A 17,331-nucleotide genomic window follows, 5' to 3' on the forward strand; every position below is an offset into this window, starting at 1 on the left:
TTTTTTTTTTTCTCTCTCAAACTGGAGAAAGAATACTGTGGTTATTGTCATGCCTACAGTCTTGGTATGCAGGCACAGACTCTATTACACAGAGACATGTGGAAATACTATGACACAGTCTGAGAGAGCAGTGATGAGTCATGGGAGGAATTAGCCACCCTTACGGTCACATCCTCAGTTAGCAATCATGAGTCCGTCTTGGAGTCCCCCCACCTCACCCTACCATGGAGGTTCGGTAATAACAACCAAAAGGTATACCAGGGATTATATGGGAATATGACATATCGCCATGCTAGAGTGGTACACCTCTCATCACCCTGACATGCCGAGACCAAGTCGGCATAGTCAACTAAAGTGGGTTTACTTTTAGAGATGAACCTATACAAGAACTTTTCTACAGACTGGAATCAGGTGAAACACATTTTTGTTCCTTTCCTCCGTAGCCAGTAGGCATACGAATAGCTTTACAAAAGCACTGATAATGTATTATGCTAGTCTGTAGTCAACCGTCATCTTTGCGGTCTTTCTTTGCATTATGCCTTTGTTCAAGCGCTCTGTGTCACTGCGTGAGAAGAACGCTCTATAAAGATAAATTGAATGGAATTGAGTCGAAACAGCATTGCTTCATTTTCCGTCTTTATATGTGTGCATTTCAGCTGCTCATCAGCTGGGCGTGTCGTCTAGTTGTTGTAATTGTACTCAATGTTGGCTTTGCATCGGCTAAGTGTTCCTGTCCAATAACATACCATGAGTCCACACCCTCAAGAAGACGGGGACTGTGCTGAATTCTCAGCCTCACCCAAACTGTTGCTGGGATAATAACAGACTTCAGCGTCTTTGCAAATGCAATAGTTATTTACTTAACTTATGAATTATCCAAAGCAGAGTATACAGACCGCTCTTCTCACCTAATGCATTCTACTGAATATTAAGCAACTACAGAGAGCTACCAGGTTCAAGGTAGAACAGTTTATACCTCAAGATCTGATCTGCTATCCTTTGGTATCACAAATGCAGTTCCTTAATCACGCGACCACGGTATCAATTAGACTGCTCCAGGTACTACGCTGTAAAATAACTGTCATATTACTGATGTTATTAGAGAATTTTTAATTGAAATGTATGAAAAGATGACTAAGAAGAGTCAGAATAAGTAGTGTGCACAAGGCAGTCTAAACATAGAATAAACTATGTTGGTTCTAATTCCTGAAAATACAGAGATTAACAACCTTTAGGGGCTTGTCACCAGAGCAAGTAATTCTGGTGTTAACTCATCCCTTTAGCACAGCTTGTGCAGTTAAGCCTCTGGACATATTCCAAAGCAGTCGGTGTCTTCAGGAACTGCGTGTTAACCTCAGACTTTTTCTATTTCCTCCTTTTTTCGTCAGGGGCTATAAGTGAAGTAATTCCAGCTGAGGCCTTCTCACGTGCATGAATGACGAGCAGTATTAGGGCATCTGTCAATTGCTGATCACCCTCAGTGACACATCGTCTGTGTCAAATGCCTGCACTCCCCATAAATGCAGCATCAGCAGACCAGCTTGGGTCCCACCGCCTGCTTCTCTCCGCCAGATGTGACCTCGAGAGCTACGGAGTCAGTACAGTACGGCTTCCGTAAAAACGAAGCGGTTTTACACACGTAGACGTGTATCGCCACCTTTCTTTCCGTCCATCTTTCAGGCTGCGACTTGCACCCGTAGCTTCTGTACCTCCCCTCTTTCCTGAACCGACTGCATTCCTTCACTCTGACTTTCCGCTGGAAGACAGAGGGCGGAGGGGTGGGGAGAGCACTGCAGCCCAGCGTACACACTCATACAACAAGCTTGTACGCACACCAGGAGAAACAGAGGATGAGAATGGGAACTCTGCGGAAAAATCACCATGGGAACGCATAATGATTTGTTGACAAATCTCAGGGAGTTCCGCAAACATCAATGAGTCACTCCTCTATTACTGTACATATTTTAAACTGAAGAAAGGGAAAAAAATGACAAAGGGAAAAACTAAACCACATTGTGGAAAGAGTCTCAGACTGAAAGCAGACAGACATAGGAGACTATTTCTGTGAATAATAGGCCAGTTGACAAAGCTGTAGAAGAGCAATGTACGTTGCACCCACAGTGTTGCCCCCACAGCCCAAAATATAACAGCTCAAACATATGGATTGATAAACTGTGCAAAAAAAATTAAATATTACATTAATATGGTGTAGAAATAAATAGAAAGCCAAGTGGAAATGACTGCTGAAGTGCACTGGAGATGTAGTTTTGAGCAGTGGGGAGAGTAGGAAGGCACCAAGTACCTGTACGGGTTTAAAATTTGGACGGCACGGTGGAAGAGCGAGTAGCGCTGCTGTCTCACAGCGCCTGGGTGGTGTGAGAGGATGGGGTTTCCAGCCCTGCTCAGTCTGTGTGGAGTTTGCATGTTCTCCCCATGTCTGTGTGGGTTTCCTCCGGGTGCTCTGGTTTCCTCCCACAGTCCAAAGACAAGCCGTTCAAGTTCGCCCATAGTGTGTGAGTGACACAAAGAGAGTGTGTTCCACTGATGTATGGATGAGTGACCCATAGTAAAGTAGTGTCTCTAGCAGTGTAAGTCACCACGGTGAATAAGGTGCGTGGACTGATAACACAACATAGAGTTCGTTGGAAGTCGCTAGTATGGAGAAAAGTGTCTGCTAAATAAATGTAAAATGCGGAGCAGCGAGTGGAGAAAGACGCGCTTGCCTGGGTGGGGCGCTTCGAGCTCGGGAAGTGAGAGAGGGAGAGGAGAAGGAGGCGAGGGCGGTGGGTGGAGGCTCTTCCAGATGTTTGTGTGTGTACGAATTGCCCGCGCGGGGACGGTCTCACACACTTGCGACAGCTCGGAGGACAGAGACACACACGCACGGACGCAGCAGAAGTTGAAGCAGTAGTAGGAGCGGCCACACGCACCTCCCGAAGCAGGGCGGCTCTTCTCTCGGAGCGACTTGTCCGCGTGGAAGAAAATATTATAAGAGCAAAAGAAAGTTCGGGGATCGATCGCTCGTTTTTGTCGCAGGGACGAAGAAACAAACAGCACTGTGAAAAAGTTTAAGAACAGAAGACGTGCATTTCTCATACGACAGGTAAGACACCAGCAAAGAAATCACGACGTGTGTGATGTGTCACGTGCGTGTATTTTATTTTTATTACATTACGCGGGAGATCTGATGGTTTGAGTGTGATGATGAGTGCGTTCGTTATTTTGTTGGCGCTCTCTGCGTCGGGGGTGTAACTGCAGTTCATGTGCAGCAGCAGGGTGTGTACATGTGACACACAGTGTGGGGACGAGCGGAGAACCACCCAACCCTTCTGGAAGCTCGGGACTCAACGGCGATACATATGACATATCATAATCATATGATATATATGTTTTGAGTCCGGTCCCGTGGCGTGGGGCTAAAGCGCGCGCGCGTGTTTCCCAGAGTAGAAATTCAAAGAAAGACATCAAGTTTTTTCCTCCCTTTAACGCGTTGGCGAATAGTACGTTTCCTCCCGCGACAAAACGCAAAGCACTCGCTCCCCGATTTACGACGGGGTTGCTTTCCGATCATAAGTCGAAAATACATTTAATATACGTACACACCTCTGCGTGACAGACGGGGAGATGCGGATCGCTGCCGCTGCTCAGCATCGCTCTGCACATCGCTTGCCCGGGGGGGGAAAAAAAAAAAAAAAAAAAAGTAAATTCGAAATTATAAGTACGGTTTGTACTGAATGTCTTAAAAATAGCAAGTCGAACCATCGTAAATCGGGGACCACCTGTACAGCTTTTTCAGAGGAATCTCCGTCAGCTTTAGTGAGCAGGGCGACGCCGTGAGCGTGATGCTGCTTTGAGCTCCGCGTTCAGTTCCGCACTCGGCCGGGGGGAGACATGCGTGCGCTTTGCGGGTCCCGTACGTAACATACGCCGGTACAAGTCGTGCTCTGCTAAACAGTTCTCATCTCGGCTCATCGTGTCGTCTCCGATCACTGGCCTGGGACACACGAGCTGCTTTCGATGCCCGGCGGCCGGGGGGGGCGTGTGCCGCGCGCGCGCGCACCAGCGAACTGTCACAGTGGGAGTGCCACGAGTGGAGTCCGGAACTGCTGGGCTTCCAGAAACTTGTCCTGTAGCGTACACCTCCCACCCACAGCCACACACGTGTCAGTTTAGGCACTGCGCGGGTTCGAGCGTCATTCGGTGTAGCCGACGGCGCGCATATTGAGGAGCAGAGCGGCTCGCTAGTATCTGAACGCAGTCGTTCGCTTAACACGTGTGATTATAATTTATGCTTGTTAGAAATATCCCGCGCATTGCTTTCGGACACATTTCCAGTATTTGTGAAACGGCAATAAAAATAACAACATGGTAAAATGTGTTGCATAGTAATAATATATTAACAGTATATTCGCAGTAGTGCCTGTGTTGATGATTATGATTTATTATTATTATTACATCACATTGGCTGAACCGCTTGTCCCATACGGGGTCGCGGGGAGCCGGAGCCAAACCCGGCAACACAGGGCATAAGGCCGGAGGGGGAGGGGACACACCTAGGACTGGACGCCAGTCCATCGCAAGGCACCCCAAGTGGGACTCGAACCCCAGGCCCACTAGAGACTAGGACCCAGTCCAACCCACTGCACCACCGCGCCCCCTCATATTATTATTATTATTATTATTATTATTATTATTATTTTTAATTAGTATGGACTGCTTACAGATTTTTTTAAAAAAGCGTAACTTCAAGCGAGGGAAAAATGCAAATTGACTGAAATGACCATACTACTACACATCCTTGAATAAAACAGTTTGAATATTTATGAGGTTAACCTGGCAAAAGAGCTGTCCAGCAGGACACACCCTCCACTACCACTTGTCAGTGGATGAGTCCTCCAGACATAATACAGTCTTTAGCAAGAATTAAACATGATCATCACCCACTGTGTATCTGTAAAATGTAAGCACAGCTCCCAGAAGTACACAATACACAGGCAGCACAGTTTTTGAAGGCATGGACCACAAAGTTGCTGGTTAAAAATAGCTCAAAGAAAAAAAAAAAAAAACACTAATTGCTGTGGAAATGAGAAAAGTTGTAAACAATGTAAGCAGCTTTGAATATAATAACACTAATAGGATCAAGTGCTAGTGACTGAGAATGACAGCTTTGTGTGTGTGCGCTAGTCAAGTCAAGGTGTGTTTCCCAGGGAGAAATGGGGTGAGGGCTAACCGGCGAATCAGGAATGTGCCGTAGTTACCGAAAGGAGTGGCTGCTTTTTTAGAAATGTCAGAGGCAAGTCACAACTCATCGGTTCTCCAACAACGGCTCTCTCGGTGAGCCCCCCGGCCCGCGGAGCCCGCGTGCTGCACCGACTTGTCCACCTGAGCATTGTAAGCCGTCGTTTGAAGTAACGCACCAACTGGCCCATCCCGACGCAATGCGCTGTCCCACACTCCCGCAGAAGGGCTGTTTCTCACTGTACGGCGTATTGGGACGGCTGCCGTGTCAACGCAACCAGAACTCAACAAGCCTCACTGTCCCCCTTTCGGCCCACCCTTCCTTTAAAGCTTTTTCCGCAGTTGTTCACTTTTTGTTTGTTTGTTTGTTTGTCGAACAACGGCCATAGGTAACACACCGATTGACTGGTCCTAGACTCATAAACTGCAGGTTCATGGTTTAAGTCCTTAGCTCCATTTCGCTGTTCCGGTTGTATGAATGAGTAAAATGCCGCATCGCAAAAGATCGGCTAAGTGTTGAAATAATTCTCAGAATTTTATCTCCCTCTGTGAATAACTAAAAATGTGTCTTTTTTTTTTTTTTTTTTTTTTATCTAGTCACTATGTTGGTTCTGTTGGCCCTCATCTTCCTCCTTCACATCGCCACTATAACCCTCCTCCTTGCTGCAACAATTAACAATGTAAGTAACGACCTCATTGCTACAAACAACCAGCAGCATAACTGAGCTGTTATTTAATATAGTCCACTATTAAAACCATAGTGTTTTTTTTTCACAGCACAAAAGCACAGAAATACTGCACAAATAAGTGTTTTGTGCTGTTGGGACTGGTGTGGCTGTTCGTTGTGTGCTCTGTTGTGTTTTGCATGCATGCATGACCATGGGAGGTGGCCTCCGTTTTTTTTTTTTTTTTTTTTTCAAACATCGCAGCACTGCTTTTGTTGTTACTGTGTTTACATAAAAACTGTTAGCAGCAACAAAGTTTCTGTCTACAAAAATAAAATGGAGTGAAGCAAAAACAATAAAATCTGCATACCTGCAGAGAAGAATCTTCTGTTAAACTGACTTTAACCGTTTACAAGCAGATTCCATTAAATCAGGATGTTCACACACCCTTTGTTTAATCTTTGTGTCTCAGGGCTGGTGGGTAACGGATACGATGTCAACCGACGTATGGGCCAGATGGGTGTACCAGAACAATGCCTGGAACTACACCAGCCTGCCCACCTCGTACCCACAAGGTAGTTTTCCCCAACTGCAGTCACGTAATTTAGAGCTGAACAATTTACCATGTCATTCACATTCACAAGTAGGCTGTTGGTAAGAGCAAATTGTACAGATGTGGACGATACATCATCAGAATAAGAATTCTGTACATTCATACGTTATGTGTCTACAGTATATACAGTCAGTTTCAGCATGTTTGTTTCTGAAAAATACACATACTAAGGAAGACGGACAAGTTTGGGTTAAAATTTTGCATTTTTTTTTTTTTAGCAAGTACTTGCAGGGTTTCTTGGGCCGCAAAGCTGTTGTGAGTTTGTGAGGTTCTCGCAGTGGATTGCAAGTAGCGTACGCTGTCGTGTGCACTGTGTATTTGGAGCACATCAAGTGTCTCTCTCTCTCTCTCTCTCTTTCTCTGTCTCCCTCTACAGATTACCTCCAGACCGTGCAGGCGTTCACCGTGCTCGCCTGCATATTCTCCATCCTGGGTCTCTTCGTCTTTGTTGCCCAGCTCTTCACCTTGAAGAAGGGACAGCGGTTCACATTCTCTGGGATTTTCCAGTTCATTGCCTGTGAGTTCTCCAACAGATTAATTTTTTAAAAAAAAAACTGTACATTTACTTAGAGTGGAACCAATTCTTTTTGGTGCATCATATTTTCTAGTTTTCGTCTCTGAATACATGCAGAGGAACAACTTTGTTGTAGCAACACATCAGAAAGCTTTGATCTTGCCTCGGATGAGAGGCTTACAGTAAAATGTAATAATAACAACAGAAATAGAAATATAAATGGCTTAAATTTTTAAGTAAACAAGAGTTTCAACATCTCTCTCTTTATCCCTATCTTGACCTTCAACATGACCCCCCCCTCTCCACCCCCTCCAGGCTTGTGCATAATGATTGCCGCCTCAATCTACACGGATATCTTCCACAAAAATGAGCAGGGCTCGTACGGACCCTCCTTTATCTTGGCCTGGATTTCATTTGCGCTCTCCTTCATCTCCAGTGTCGTTTACTTCGTCCTCCGTAAGAAGACGGCATAAGGAACGGCTATGCAGACCACTGGAGAGAGGAAAAAAATCCCTTTTTTGTGTTGTTGGTGATATGAGGGGGATTATGGAGTTGGGAGGGGTTATCCAAGGGGATATATTTTATTTTTCAGTGGTCTTATTCTGGTTTACAAGAATAGTTAATTGTTTTTAAATTCTACAACCAATGCCAAACTATTAACAGTTTGTAGAAAGGAGAATGATGGATATAAGTGAAAGGAGGACAGATTATTATAAATATAAGGATAGGAATATTGTAAAATAACAGTTACTTATTACAATAAATTAGCAGCTAACCCCAAATTCTAACTGGACTTCGATTTTTAAGGGTACAGCTAAATCTTTTGACTTTTTAATATTATTTACTTTTATATCATGGTACTTGTTCAGATGTTAAAACATATAATTCTGCATCTCACTTGAGCATTATATTCTACCACTGACAAACCAATTAACAAGGCTTTTCCGCAACCTGCCATTATTTAGATGAGTTCATCAAAGGGCATTTTTGAAAAACTACCATAATTTTGGCTCCAGCACAGAGTGATGTGATTTCGTCCCTATTTCTAAGATTGCTTACAAAAAAATTCCGAGCTATGACCTTTGCGGTTATTTCAGCACAGTCCTGAAATAGACAAACTTTTTTCAACATATAGCGAAAAATATATATTTAAAGATAAAATGTTTTATTTTTGCTATGCCCCTGAATAACTTTTCAACTACAGTTTTGTCAGTTTTCCCCATGATCATGAATATGATTCCTGTGAAATGTTCATTATTTCTTTGGCTGAAGGGCTTAATGTTTTATGTAAATTATACAAGCAGAAGGTGGCAGAAGCAATCAGGACTTCAACCCACAGGTGTGAATCAAAAGGTCACAAATAATAGAAGTTTTAACATTCCTTCCATAATAGACTATTTTAACATTCCAGCACTATCTTACACTTTAGCACAATTTCTTTCAAAACTTACAAATGAATCGTTCTCATTTAAAATGAAATCCTTCATATATGTGTATTAGATATTGGAGTATGTTTATATCCTGTGTAATTAATTAAAAAAAAAAAATTGTCAAATCATTATTAAACATATTTTCTGTTCTACACAATACAGAAAGCTAAATGGTAACCAAGGACATCCAAAAAAGGTTACAGCTCATTTGTTGTTTTGTGGGAAGGATTCGGGTGACATCAAGTGCCTTTTGACATTTGTACTGTATCATATTCTGAGACAATCTATAAAAGAAATGATGAATACTGGACTTGCTGGCTGCTTGCTGTCTGTTCCCACTTACCAAGAACGGGGCTGTTCAGCTATGGTCATGGAAGGCTGAGCCCAGTACGTTTTCCATACCTCCTTGCTCTCCTGAGAACTCAGTTCTTAGTTCTGGGTTCAGTAAAGACTCATGTAGAAAACAAAATGTGCTCGACTCTCTGTCCCAAAGAATGCGGTCGATTAGGTCGCGTCTAAAACAAGAATTCTATTTTTTACCAGACTACAATGTATCACGGCAACGGTGCATCACACACCACTCGTTCAGCCTAGCAGTGTGGCTTCTTCAGCAATTGTCCTTTGTGCATGACTCGTGCATGATTCACATTGGCTTCCATGCATTTCTTTATGTCTATATTTGGTTTTTCTCCCCCTTCCGGGTACCCTGCCCTTCCATGTGGTTGTGCAGTGCTCTGACACAACCAAGATCAACAAAAGTTTGGCAGCGGGTGTGTGATTCCCTGGGGACTGTCCGCTTGCTCTCTGCTCACGCGCTGTGACGCGGGTAGCACAAGAGCGCCAGCTTCCATGGAACAGGATTAATTTGTGACTTTTTCACTGTGGCCGATTGGTGCATCAACTTGGATATAAATGTGCTTTATTTTGTGTTTCAAAAGAATAGCATCCTTTGTTATTAATATTTTTTAAATAAAGTATCCAAACACAGTTTTTCACCTTGTGTGTGTGGTTTTAAATGTATTGGGTAATGTGAGAAATAGATAAAACTGTACACAATTTTTTTTAAGTATCATCTACACCTTTATACTGACAGCACAACAGTAATTGTGGAGTGATACTTATTGTGATAGTGACCATATTGTTCAGTTGTGACAATAAAATAACAGCAACAACTATTTTAACCTTTAAAAGTTACGTGCTTCCAGTTACAGACCTTAAGTTTAATTTAGGAACATTATTTGTGCACTTGATAACAATTAATGACAATCTCAGGGCACGCTGCAATTCACAATGGTTTCTATGGTTACTGACAACATTCTTACAGTGAGTCACCATCATCTGAGTACTGTGGTATATGGCTGAGGTTGGAATGGGACAGGGAGAGAGATGGAGAGCGTACGGTTGGGGAGTAGTAAGGGGAGAGAGGAGGAGGCGGAGGTGGAGGCAGGTGGTCAAAGTTTGAGGAGGTAGAGTTGCATGAGGGGCTGTAGTATGGAGACAGGGGTGAGAGCGGTGGGGGCGGCGGAGATGGCGGTGGAATGGGAGGAGGCGGGGGACAATAGAAAGAGGCAGTGGGAAGCTGGGAAGAGCCTTGGACTATTTCCTCTGGGAAGGACCACGATTTCCTTTCAAAGTTGCGCATCAGGAAGTTTTTGGTGTAGTTGTTGAGGGTGGACACTCCAGATGACATGCAGACAGAGAAGGCAGCCCAGGCCACGCTGAGGGGAAAGGACATATATGAAAAATAAGAGAGGGACCGCAGCAATGAGTGAGTGTAAGGAAAGCAGGAAGAAACTTCTGGAGGAGAGAAACAGATGTAAAACTTTATTTATCCTTAAGTGTGGGGGTGTCTTTCGTGTCTCGCGGGCCACAAGTTTCCATTGCGTTGTTCCAGAACGTGACTGAATAACTAAAACGTACACTTCACTTTGAAACCAACGTCACTCAGTGGCCCCGTGTTTCACATCTGCAAATGCATGATGATATTCTGTTATTCCCATGACTTAAAATAAAGTATATGAGAGATGCAAACTCTTTGTCCCATTCAAATAGTTAAAAGTGCTTCAAACGTTCCCCGAAAGGCTGACTTTTAAGCATATAAAGGGAAGACATGTTCCGATTTGGTAGCATTATGTGTACCATGTTCAAGCTCACAAAATGTGTGCAAAATGTGTCCTGCAATGTGGATAACTGTGGAAGCAGAATGTAGACTCACTAAAAGGCCCAGGAGTAGCCATAGCTGTGAGGTTTGAAGTCCTCTGGGCCCATCGAGGCGGTGACCTGGAATACTTGCATGAACATCATATGACCCACCATGCCCAGCAGCCCTGAAAGCATGAGAAACAGTGAGAAAAGGACACACAGACCCAGAGAGGGATAGAAGTGCCTCTGTAAAGTGTACACTACCACCAGTCAATATTTAATCTTTGCTATCCCACATTTTCCCCTTAAACGCTCCACAAAAACGAATGCTTTGCATTGTGCTAGTTGATGTGGTTTGTTTGAACAATCAGCTTGCACATATATAACATTTGTAGACACAAGGAAAAACAAACCATTCAAGCAAACAAAAAGCAAGTCGGTCCTCATGGCATGGTCACTACCTGCCAGCACGGTGAAGATGGCGGAGAAGGCGTTGAGGAGCAGTCCCCAGCGGGTGGCCGAGGGCAGCCAGGCGTGCACACACAGCTGCAGCGACAAGAGCACGCAGCTGGTGCTCAGCAGCCCCATGTACATCATCTCCATGGTCACAGAGAGCCAGAGCATGACTGCAGACGGTGAGGGCAGGGGGCAGATAGGTGTTGTAGATATGGACAAAGGGAGAGAGAAGAACACAGACAGGAAGGCAGGAAACAAGAGGCGTAGACAAGAGAAAGGACAGAGTATGAAAGTACAGAGACGGCAAGAGGCAGAAAAGGAGGATCAGGAGAGAGGCAGGGGTACGTCAGTGCAACTTGGATCCTCTCTAAAAGTACGGCATTGAATTTCTGCAACGTTGTTTGAGAGATACCTTACTTTTTTCAGACTGAGGTGTAAGATCCATAAAACTGCGACACTTCTCCTCTGGAAGAGCCAACACACATACACAGGAGAAGTAAGCCTGGGGTCATCAGGTTTTTTTGGCTGTCCAAAGTTAAATCCAGAATTCATCGTCTGCGACGTAGAATCATATCATGTTCAGGACAGTTCGTTCCGAGCAATAGACTGAGACGGCGGTAAACCAGATCAGCGGAATTCAAATATGCCATTCAATATTGATATAGCTGTCAGATTAAAAAAATGAGAGGCAGGGGAGGTCACAGGGGAGGGTTTCTTCTAGGAAAATTAATTTGCAAAGATATACAGGGAGAGAGAAACCTTTGACCTCCCTCTGAAGACAAATTGTCTGTATTGTCTTTCAAAGAAAGGTCAAACTAGACCATAACTAGGCCATAACTCTCCTGCAAAACATGTTTTTTTTTTTTTAAATTTATAAAACTGAAGTAGCAATGTTCCTCTTTTCAAATAACACTAGATTCTTGACATGTGCAGTTCAGTTTGTCACTGTGTTTACGTTTGTGCTGACGTTTCTCTGTTTTCAGTTACAGCTCTTAATTCGGTCCTGCTGTCAGGGTCTAAATCCCACTGAACTGAATCATTATAATCCTCTTTAACGTGGGTTTGAGCTAAAAAGCAAAGCATTTTACACTCCCAGTGCTCCACACTGCCAGAAGCGTAACCTCCCCATCCCATCTTGCCTTTCGAGTCATTTTCACCGTCTTCTTTCCTCGATATTTTCCTTCTGGTTCTTTGGGCTCGCCTTACAGCGCCTTTCTACATGACTTTCAGTCCCAGTTACACCGAAATGTAGCTGAAGCTCTGAAGCTTTAATACACTCAGCTGTCATGGAACATCATTCTGTCCCGCTCACCAAAGAAAGTCTGGATGAAGCCCCAGATTTCTCAAATTTCTCAGAGTTTTTTGGTTTGAAACATCACTTGCAACCAAATTTCACTTGAGAGCAAAATGGTTGTCCAAGAGAGAGCCAGAATTTGAAAACAGCTAAGTCGCAAAATGCTTCTCTGCTAATCTATCATATTTATTGCTGTCTTACACATATATCGCTATGAATCTTCTCCTTGTCAACTCTGGCAGCTCACATTTTTGGAGCACAGCAACATGACGCCACTCTGCTTACCACGCTCCATTATCCTGGGAATTTTACGTACTCTACAGTCCTTCGTTTCCCTCTGAAGAGAGTCCTTTGCAGAATGAGGTTAACTGCCTTAAGGCAACCTCAAAGTTTGCCTCAGCATGGTCAGATGTTGTATGTCATGCAAATGTTAAATCCAAAGGTGCTACTTGTCAGTGCTTTGACATGATGTTACATAAATATGGCTCTTTCGAGGCTCCTGCTTTTTTCTGACCTGTGTTGTATAGCAACACCACCTCCATGCAGTGTACATAGAATTGGAGAAAACATCCATCCATCCATCCATCCATCCATCCATCCACAACCAATAGCAGCTTGTCAAAGGCAGAGTCATAATGGTCCAGAACCTAACCTATCCTAGGAGCACAGGGTGTGAAGCAGGGTTCATCCAGTCACTGGTGTCACAGCTATCTACCATTACCTGTTGAGCACCTGACACACCAAGAAGAGCTGACTTGATATCTGAACAGTAACTCCAGTAGAGGTTCAAAAATGGATAGGCAACAACTCTTGGCTCTCACCCCACTCATCCAGGTTGATATTCTCCTCACAGCTGGTCCACAGGCCTGAATGAAAGCTGGGGAAGACAAAACGGTCATCACCGGTCTCCCAGGAGAACTGGCCTCCGCTGGAGTCGGAGAGGCCCGGCACGGGGATGCAACCGCTCTTCTTCAGTGGAGAGCACAGCGGCTTGGGAACCTTCTGCTTACCCTCACACCAGTAAGGGGACAGCAGGGCTACAGTTGATAGCAGCAAGGACAACACTGTCTGGCAGAATGTGAGGAAGGGGGAACGTACCACTGAAAGGAGAGCCATCATGGGGGGACCAGGTGTCTAAGAGACATAGGGATGGTGGGGGTCATTACACAAAAGAGAGTAAATTAACTCTGCTTCAGGGAAATCATATCTTAACATTACTGCATATTTTAATGTAGTGAATGAACAAATGTTACCACTGAAACCATTAAATATTCTAAAATCATTGGGCACTTGCTGCATTCACTCTTGTTAAAACAGAAACTATAATTCACTTTATATATATATAAATACACACACACACACACACACACACACACACACACACACACACACACTGGCAGAAACCACTTGTCCCAAGCGGGGTCGTGGCGAACTGGAGCCTAACCCAGCAGCACAGGGCATAGGGTCGAAGGGACACACCCAGGACGGGACGCCAGACCGTCGCAAAGCACCCCAAGTGGGACTTGAACCCCAGACCTGCCAGAAAGCAGGACCTGGCCAAGTCCGCTGCGCCACCCCTTATATATAAATATGTATACATAAATTTTTCTATATATATACATACATACATACATATACACACACATATTACATGTATATACATTACATATATATTACATGTACATATACAGTATATATACTGTATATGTATGCATATGGAATTTAAGACTGCTTTTCTCAACAGAGAACACACAGGGAATGGAGAAAAAGCAAAACAGCATCTATGGTAACAGTTAGTGTTCACTTTGCTGCCATGGGCTTTTCATGAAAAACAGAGACCCCAGCATCATATATACATTAAATAAGGTTCAGATGGAATTGAGAAAGGTGCAGCGTAGACAAAGAATTGGAGAGAACATCCATCCATCCATCCATCCATCCATCCATTCATCCATCCATCCATAATCAGTAATAGCTTATCAAAGGCAGAGTTCTAATTGTCCCGAACCTATCCTAGAAGCATAGGGTGTGAAGCAGGGTTCACCATGATTCACTCATACTTACTGACTAATACATTGGCATTCTGCATTGAAAATAAAGCTGCCAAGAGCCACTGGAGGAACCATTGGAGAAAACAGTTAAGCATTTGACAACTGACAAAACCAATGTCGAGCTGCATTTTAAATGAAAAGAACACATACCTAAGAAAATAACTGTTTGGGACAGACAGACCAAGGAAGGTGTTATGTTGTCTAATCCATGAACACATTTAAACTGAATAAATTTGGTTACTTGTTAATGCAAAGAAATAGCAGCCCAGATAAAAGACAAGTGATGCCAATTATTCAGAATTCTACCAACCTTTTTCTCAATTATGCTCCTCCATCCCTCTTCTGCTCCTCAAAGAAAAATAAACAAAATATATCTGTCACAAAATCTGAAGCCTTCCATGTACTACCAGTGTTGTATCACATCCCATAAGCTTGCATCTCACTGAAAAGATGTTCAGCCACCCAGAATCTTAACACAAACTGTTTTCATCAAGGAAAACAGCAGAAAAAGGTTATGGTGCTAGACTCCGTCAGAGTGATTACAGTTGGGGCCACAAACACTCTGCTTGCACTCGATTAAGTCCATGCGCAGACTGTATTTATTAACTTCGCTGTGACTTTTTAAATCCTTCAATACAGCACTTAATCCACAACTGACATCTCAATTCAATCTGCTGGATCTGTCACTCTTTCTATTTTTAACCTTTTGTGACTACCTTCCGTTTTGTCCAGCAGTGACATTCTTTATTCTGCTTAGCTAGTCTGCACCTATGCACATATAATTACATGCATGTACCTTTTCTGCACTTTTTTCTTCATTTTTTAATTACACCACGAAAACAACTAAATGTTAAATGATTATTACATTTTCTCCCGTTTTTGTGTAAAAACAATTTTTATTTTGCTATTTTGTGAATAATTGCTGGTATGATGGTGAACTTTTTTTTTTCTCCTCGATTAACTGCTAATTACCCAACCTTTTTGTCTCTTCAAGAGGGAGACCAGCTTGGAAAGGGGAGAGCACAGGCACATATCTCCATTGATGAAGATGATGTAAGCCACCCAGTTATTGTTATGTATTAAGCTATCTTGGGTGTTTCATCAAGCCTGGAGTAGAGCTTTATTCAACTCAGATCTGGTTCCCTGCCATTAAGTGCAGAGCAATTTAGAGCAAATGCTTGTTTTGACACCTTATGACCACAAGAGGGAGACAAAAACAACAAATAATAGCCGCAACTAAGCGAAGCTCACTGTGTCTTCAGAGAGATTTGGACTCATATCAGTTCTTACTGTCTGTATCTCATAGAATTGCTACTTCTTTGACAAATTATAAAAAAATAAAACCTAAAGAAAAGTAAACTGCCAGACTACTTATTTGGGCTGTGACAACTGCAAAATGAGAAGGGCTTTATTAGATGGAACACAAAAACGGCACATTCTTATCAAAATGATTAAATCCCGCTAATGCAATTACAACATAAAGCTGCCTTCCTTTAATTTATAAAATTAAAGTGGTGCAGTACCAACACATTTGAAGCAAAATTAGTTAAAACAGTTAAAACAAACAAAACCTTCTTTCACTGACCATACTTTCTTCTCAGATGTTGACTATTTTGTTTGTCTTTAACATGCAGGCTTATTTTCCTCAGAAAGAAGTACTGCCATTGCAAATGGTGTGTCAAAGGACAATAACATAAGAGCTGGTTATTGGTACAAATTTCTTTTTACATTGTTGAATGAAAAATTAATGTGAGCAAGAGCAGTGAAATGAACAGTACACACAGTGCTGTTCTCTTCTTTCCAGCAAGAGGAGGAACTTCCCTTTTTTATCTTTTTGAAGGGATAAGTCTTCATCCTTCTACACCTCTTTATCCACTTCATCATTATATCATACGGAAGGCACAACTTACACAAACACATCTGCGTCACACAGAGAACCTTGTTTGGAAACAAGAGCACATGTAGTTTAATAAAGATAGCTGGACACTGAGAAATGTTTAAAGTAAAAAAGAACAATACATTATACACTTTCTGTATTTATCATTCATAATGACAAGTTTTAACATAAGTCAATACTTCCTTATTCTCATTTGTTTCAGTTTTACCAGAGTAGAAAAAATAGTATTAAAGATAATACTGACCCATTTACGTATTTATCTGCTTTTAACAATTTTATAAGGATCCTTTCACATTCAGGTTTTAACACTGGCGTGTATTTTTGGTTATTAAATCCATTCAAAACACAAAAATAGAGTCCTCATTCTAGATGCACACATCTAGCTGTTTACTGCGTCACTATATTGTATCTCACTCATTACAGCTCAAGACAGCTGATAAGTTGGATAACTTCTCCAGCTTTTCTGTGGGAATAAGGTTCCTTCCATTTTGTTTTGTTGTCAAAATATTTTTGCTCAATTTATAGATACACTATTTCCACTGCAAAAACCCAGGGTTGTGAAATGAAAATCCAACACCAATGACCAAAAAAGACTAATACAGAGACACATATATACATCAACCACCTCTCTAAAGGTAGCAGTCATTCACTTTCAAAGGCATTAATGTCTCTGTGACAAGTGATGACTGACATTCCAAATGATGTCAGCCAATTTCCTTCCTCTTCATAGGTGTTTTACTACTGCATTAATGTTAAGAGGCTTTTCTGGAATGTGAAAAAAAAACAAAAATATAATGCTACTACTTACATCTGAATATAAAATACTGATTCCATTAACAAACAATAATAACAATAACAACAACAACAACAATAATAATGATAACGAAAACAATAACAAAACAATAATAATTTATTATTATTATTATTATTATTATTATTATGAGAGGGCACAGAGGTGCGGCGGGCTTGGCGGGGTCCTGCTCTCTGGCAGGTCTGGGGTTCGAGTCCTGCTTGGGGTGCCTTGTGACAGA

General features: G+C 42.5%; 2 protein-coding genes across 2 annotated transcripts; one reads left to right on the forward strand and one right to left on the reverse strand.

Moving 5' to 3' along the window:
* The first annotated feature begins 2,804 nt into the window (after positions 1–2,804).
* Positions 2,805–8,770, forward strand: LOC108926043 (epithelial membrane protein 1). The gene is made up of 5 exons (XM_018738475.2): positions 2,805–3,103; positions 5,836–5,918; positions 6,376–6,478; positions 6,893–7,033; positions 7,346–8,770. Exons 2-5 carry the CDS (start codon positions 5,841–5,843, stop codon positions 7,501–7,503), a joined length of 480 nt encoding a protein of 159 aa, XP_018593991.1. The 5' UTR covers positions 2,805–3,103; positions 5,836–5,840; the 3' UTR covers positions 7,504–8,770.
* An 896-nt stretch (positions 8,771–9,666) lies between these two features.
* On the reverse strand, positions 9,667–16,946 carry gsg1 (germ cell associated 1). The gene is made up of 7 exons (XM_029250398.1): positions 16,917–16,946; positions 16,722–16,830; positions 13,174–13,416; positions 11,476–11,523; positions 11,064–11,228; positions 10,676–10,787; positions 9,667–10,178 (listed from the first exon to the last, which is right to left on the reverse strand). The coding sequence occupies exons 1-7, from the start codon at positions 16,944–16,946 to the stop codon at positions 9,779–9,781; spliced, it is 1,107 nt and encodes a 368-aa protein (XP_029106231.1). The 3' UTR covers positions 9,667–9,778.
* Between the last annotated feature and the right edge of the window lie 385 nt (positions 16,947–17,331).

The sequence above is a fragment of the Scleropages formosus genome, chromosome 3 (genome assembly GCF_900964775.1).
Source record: "Scleropages formosus chromosome 3, fSclFor1.1, whole genome shotgun sequence".
NCBI lineage: Eukaryota > Metazoa > Chordata > Actinopteri > Osteoglossiformes > Osteoglossidae > Scleropages > Scleropages formosus.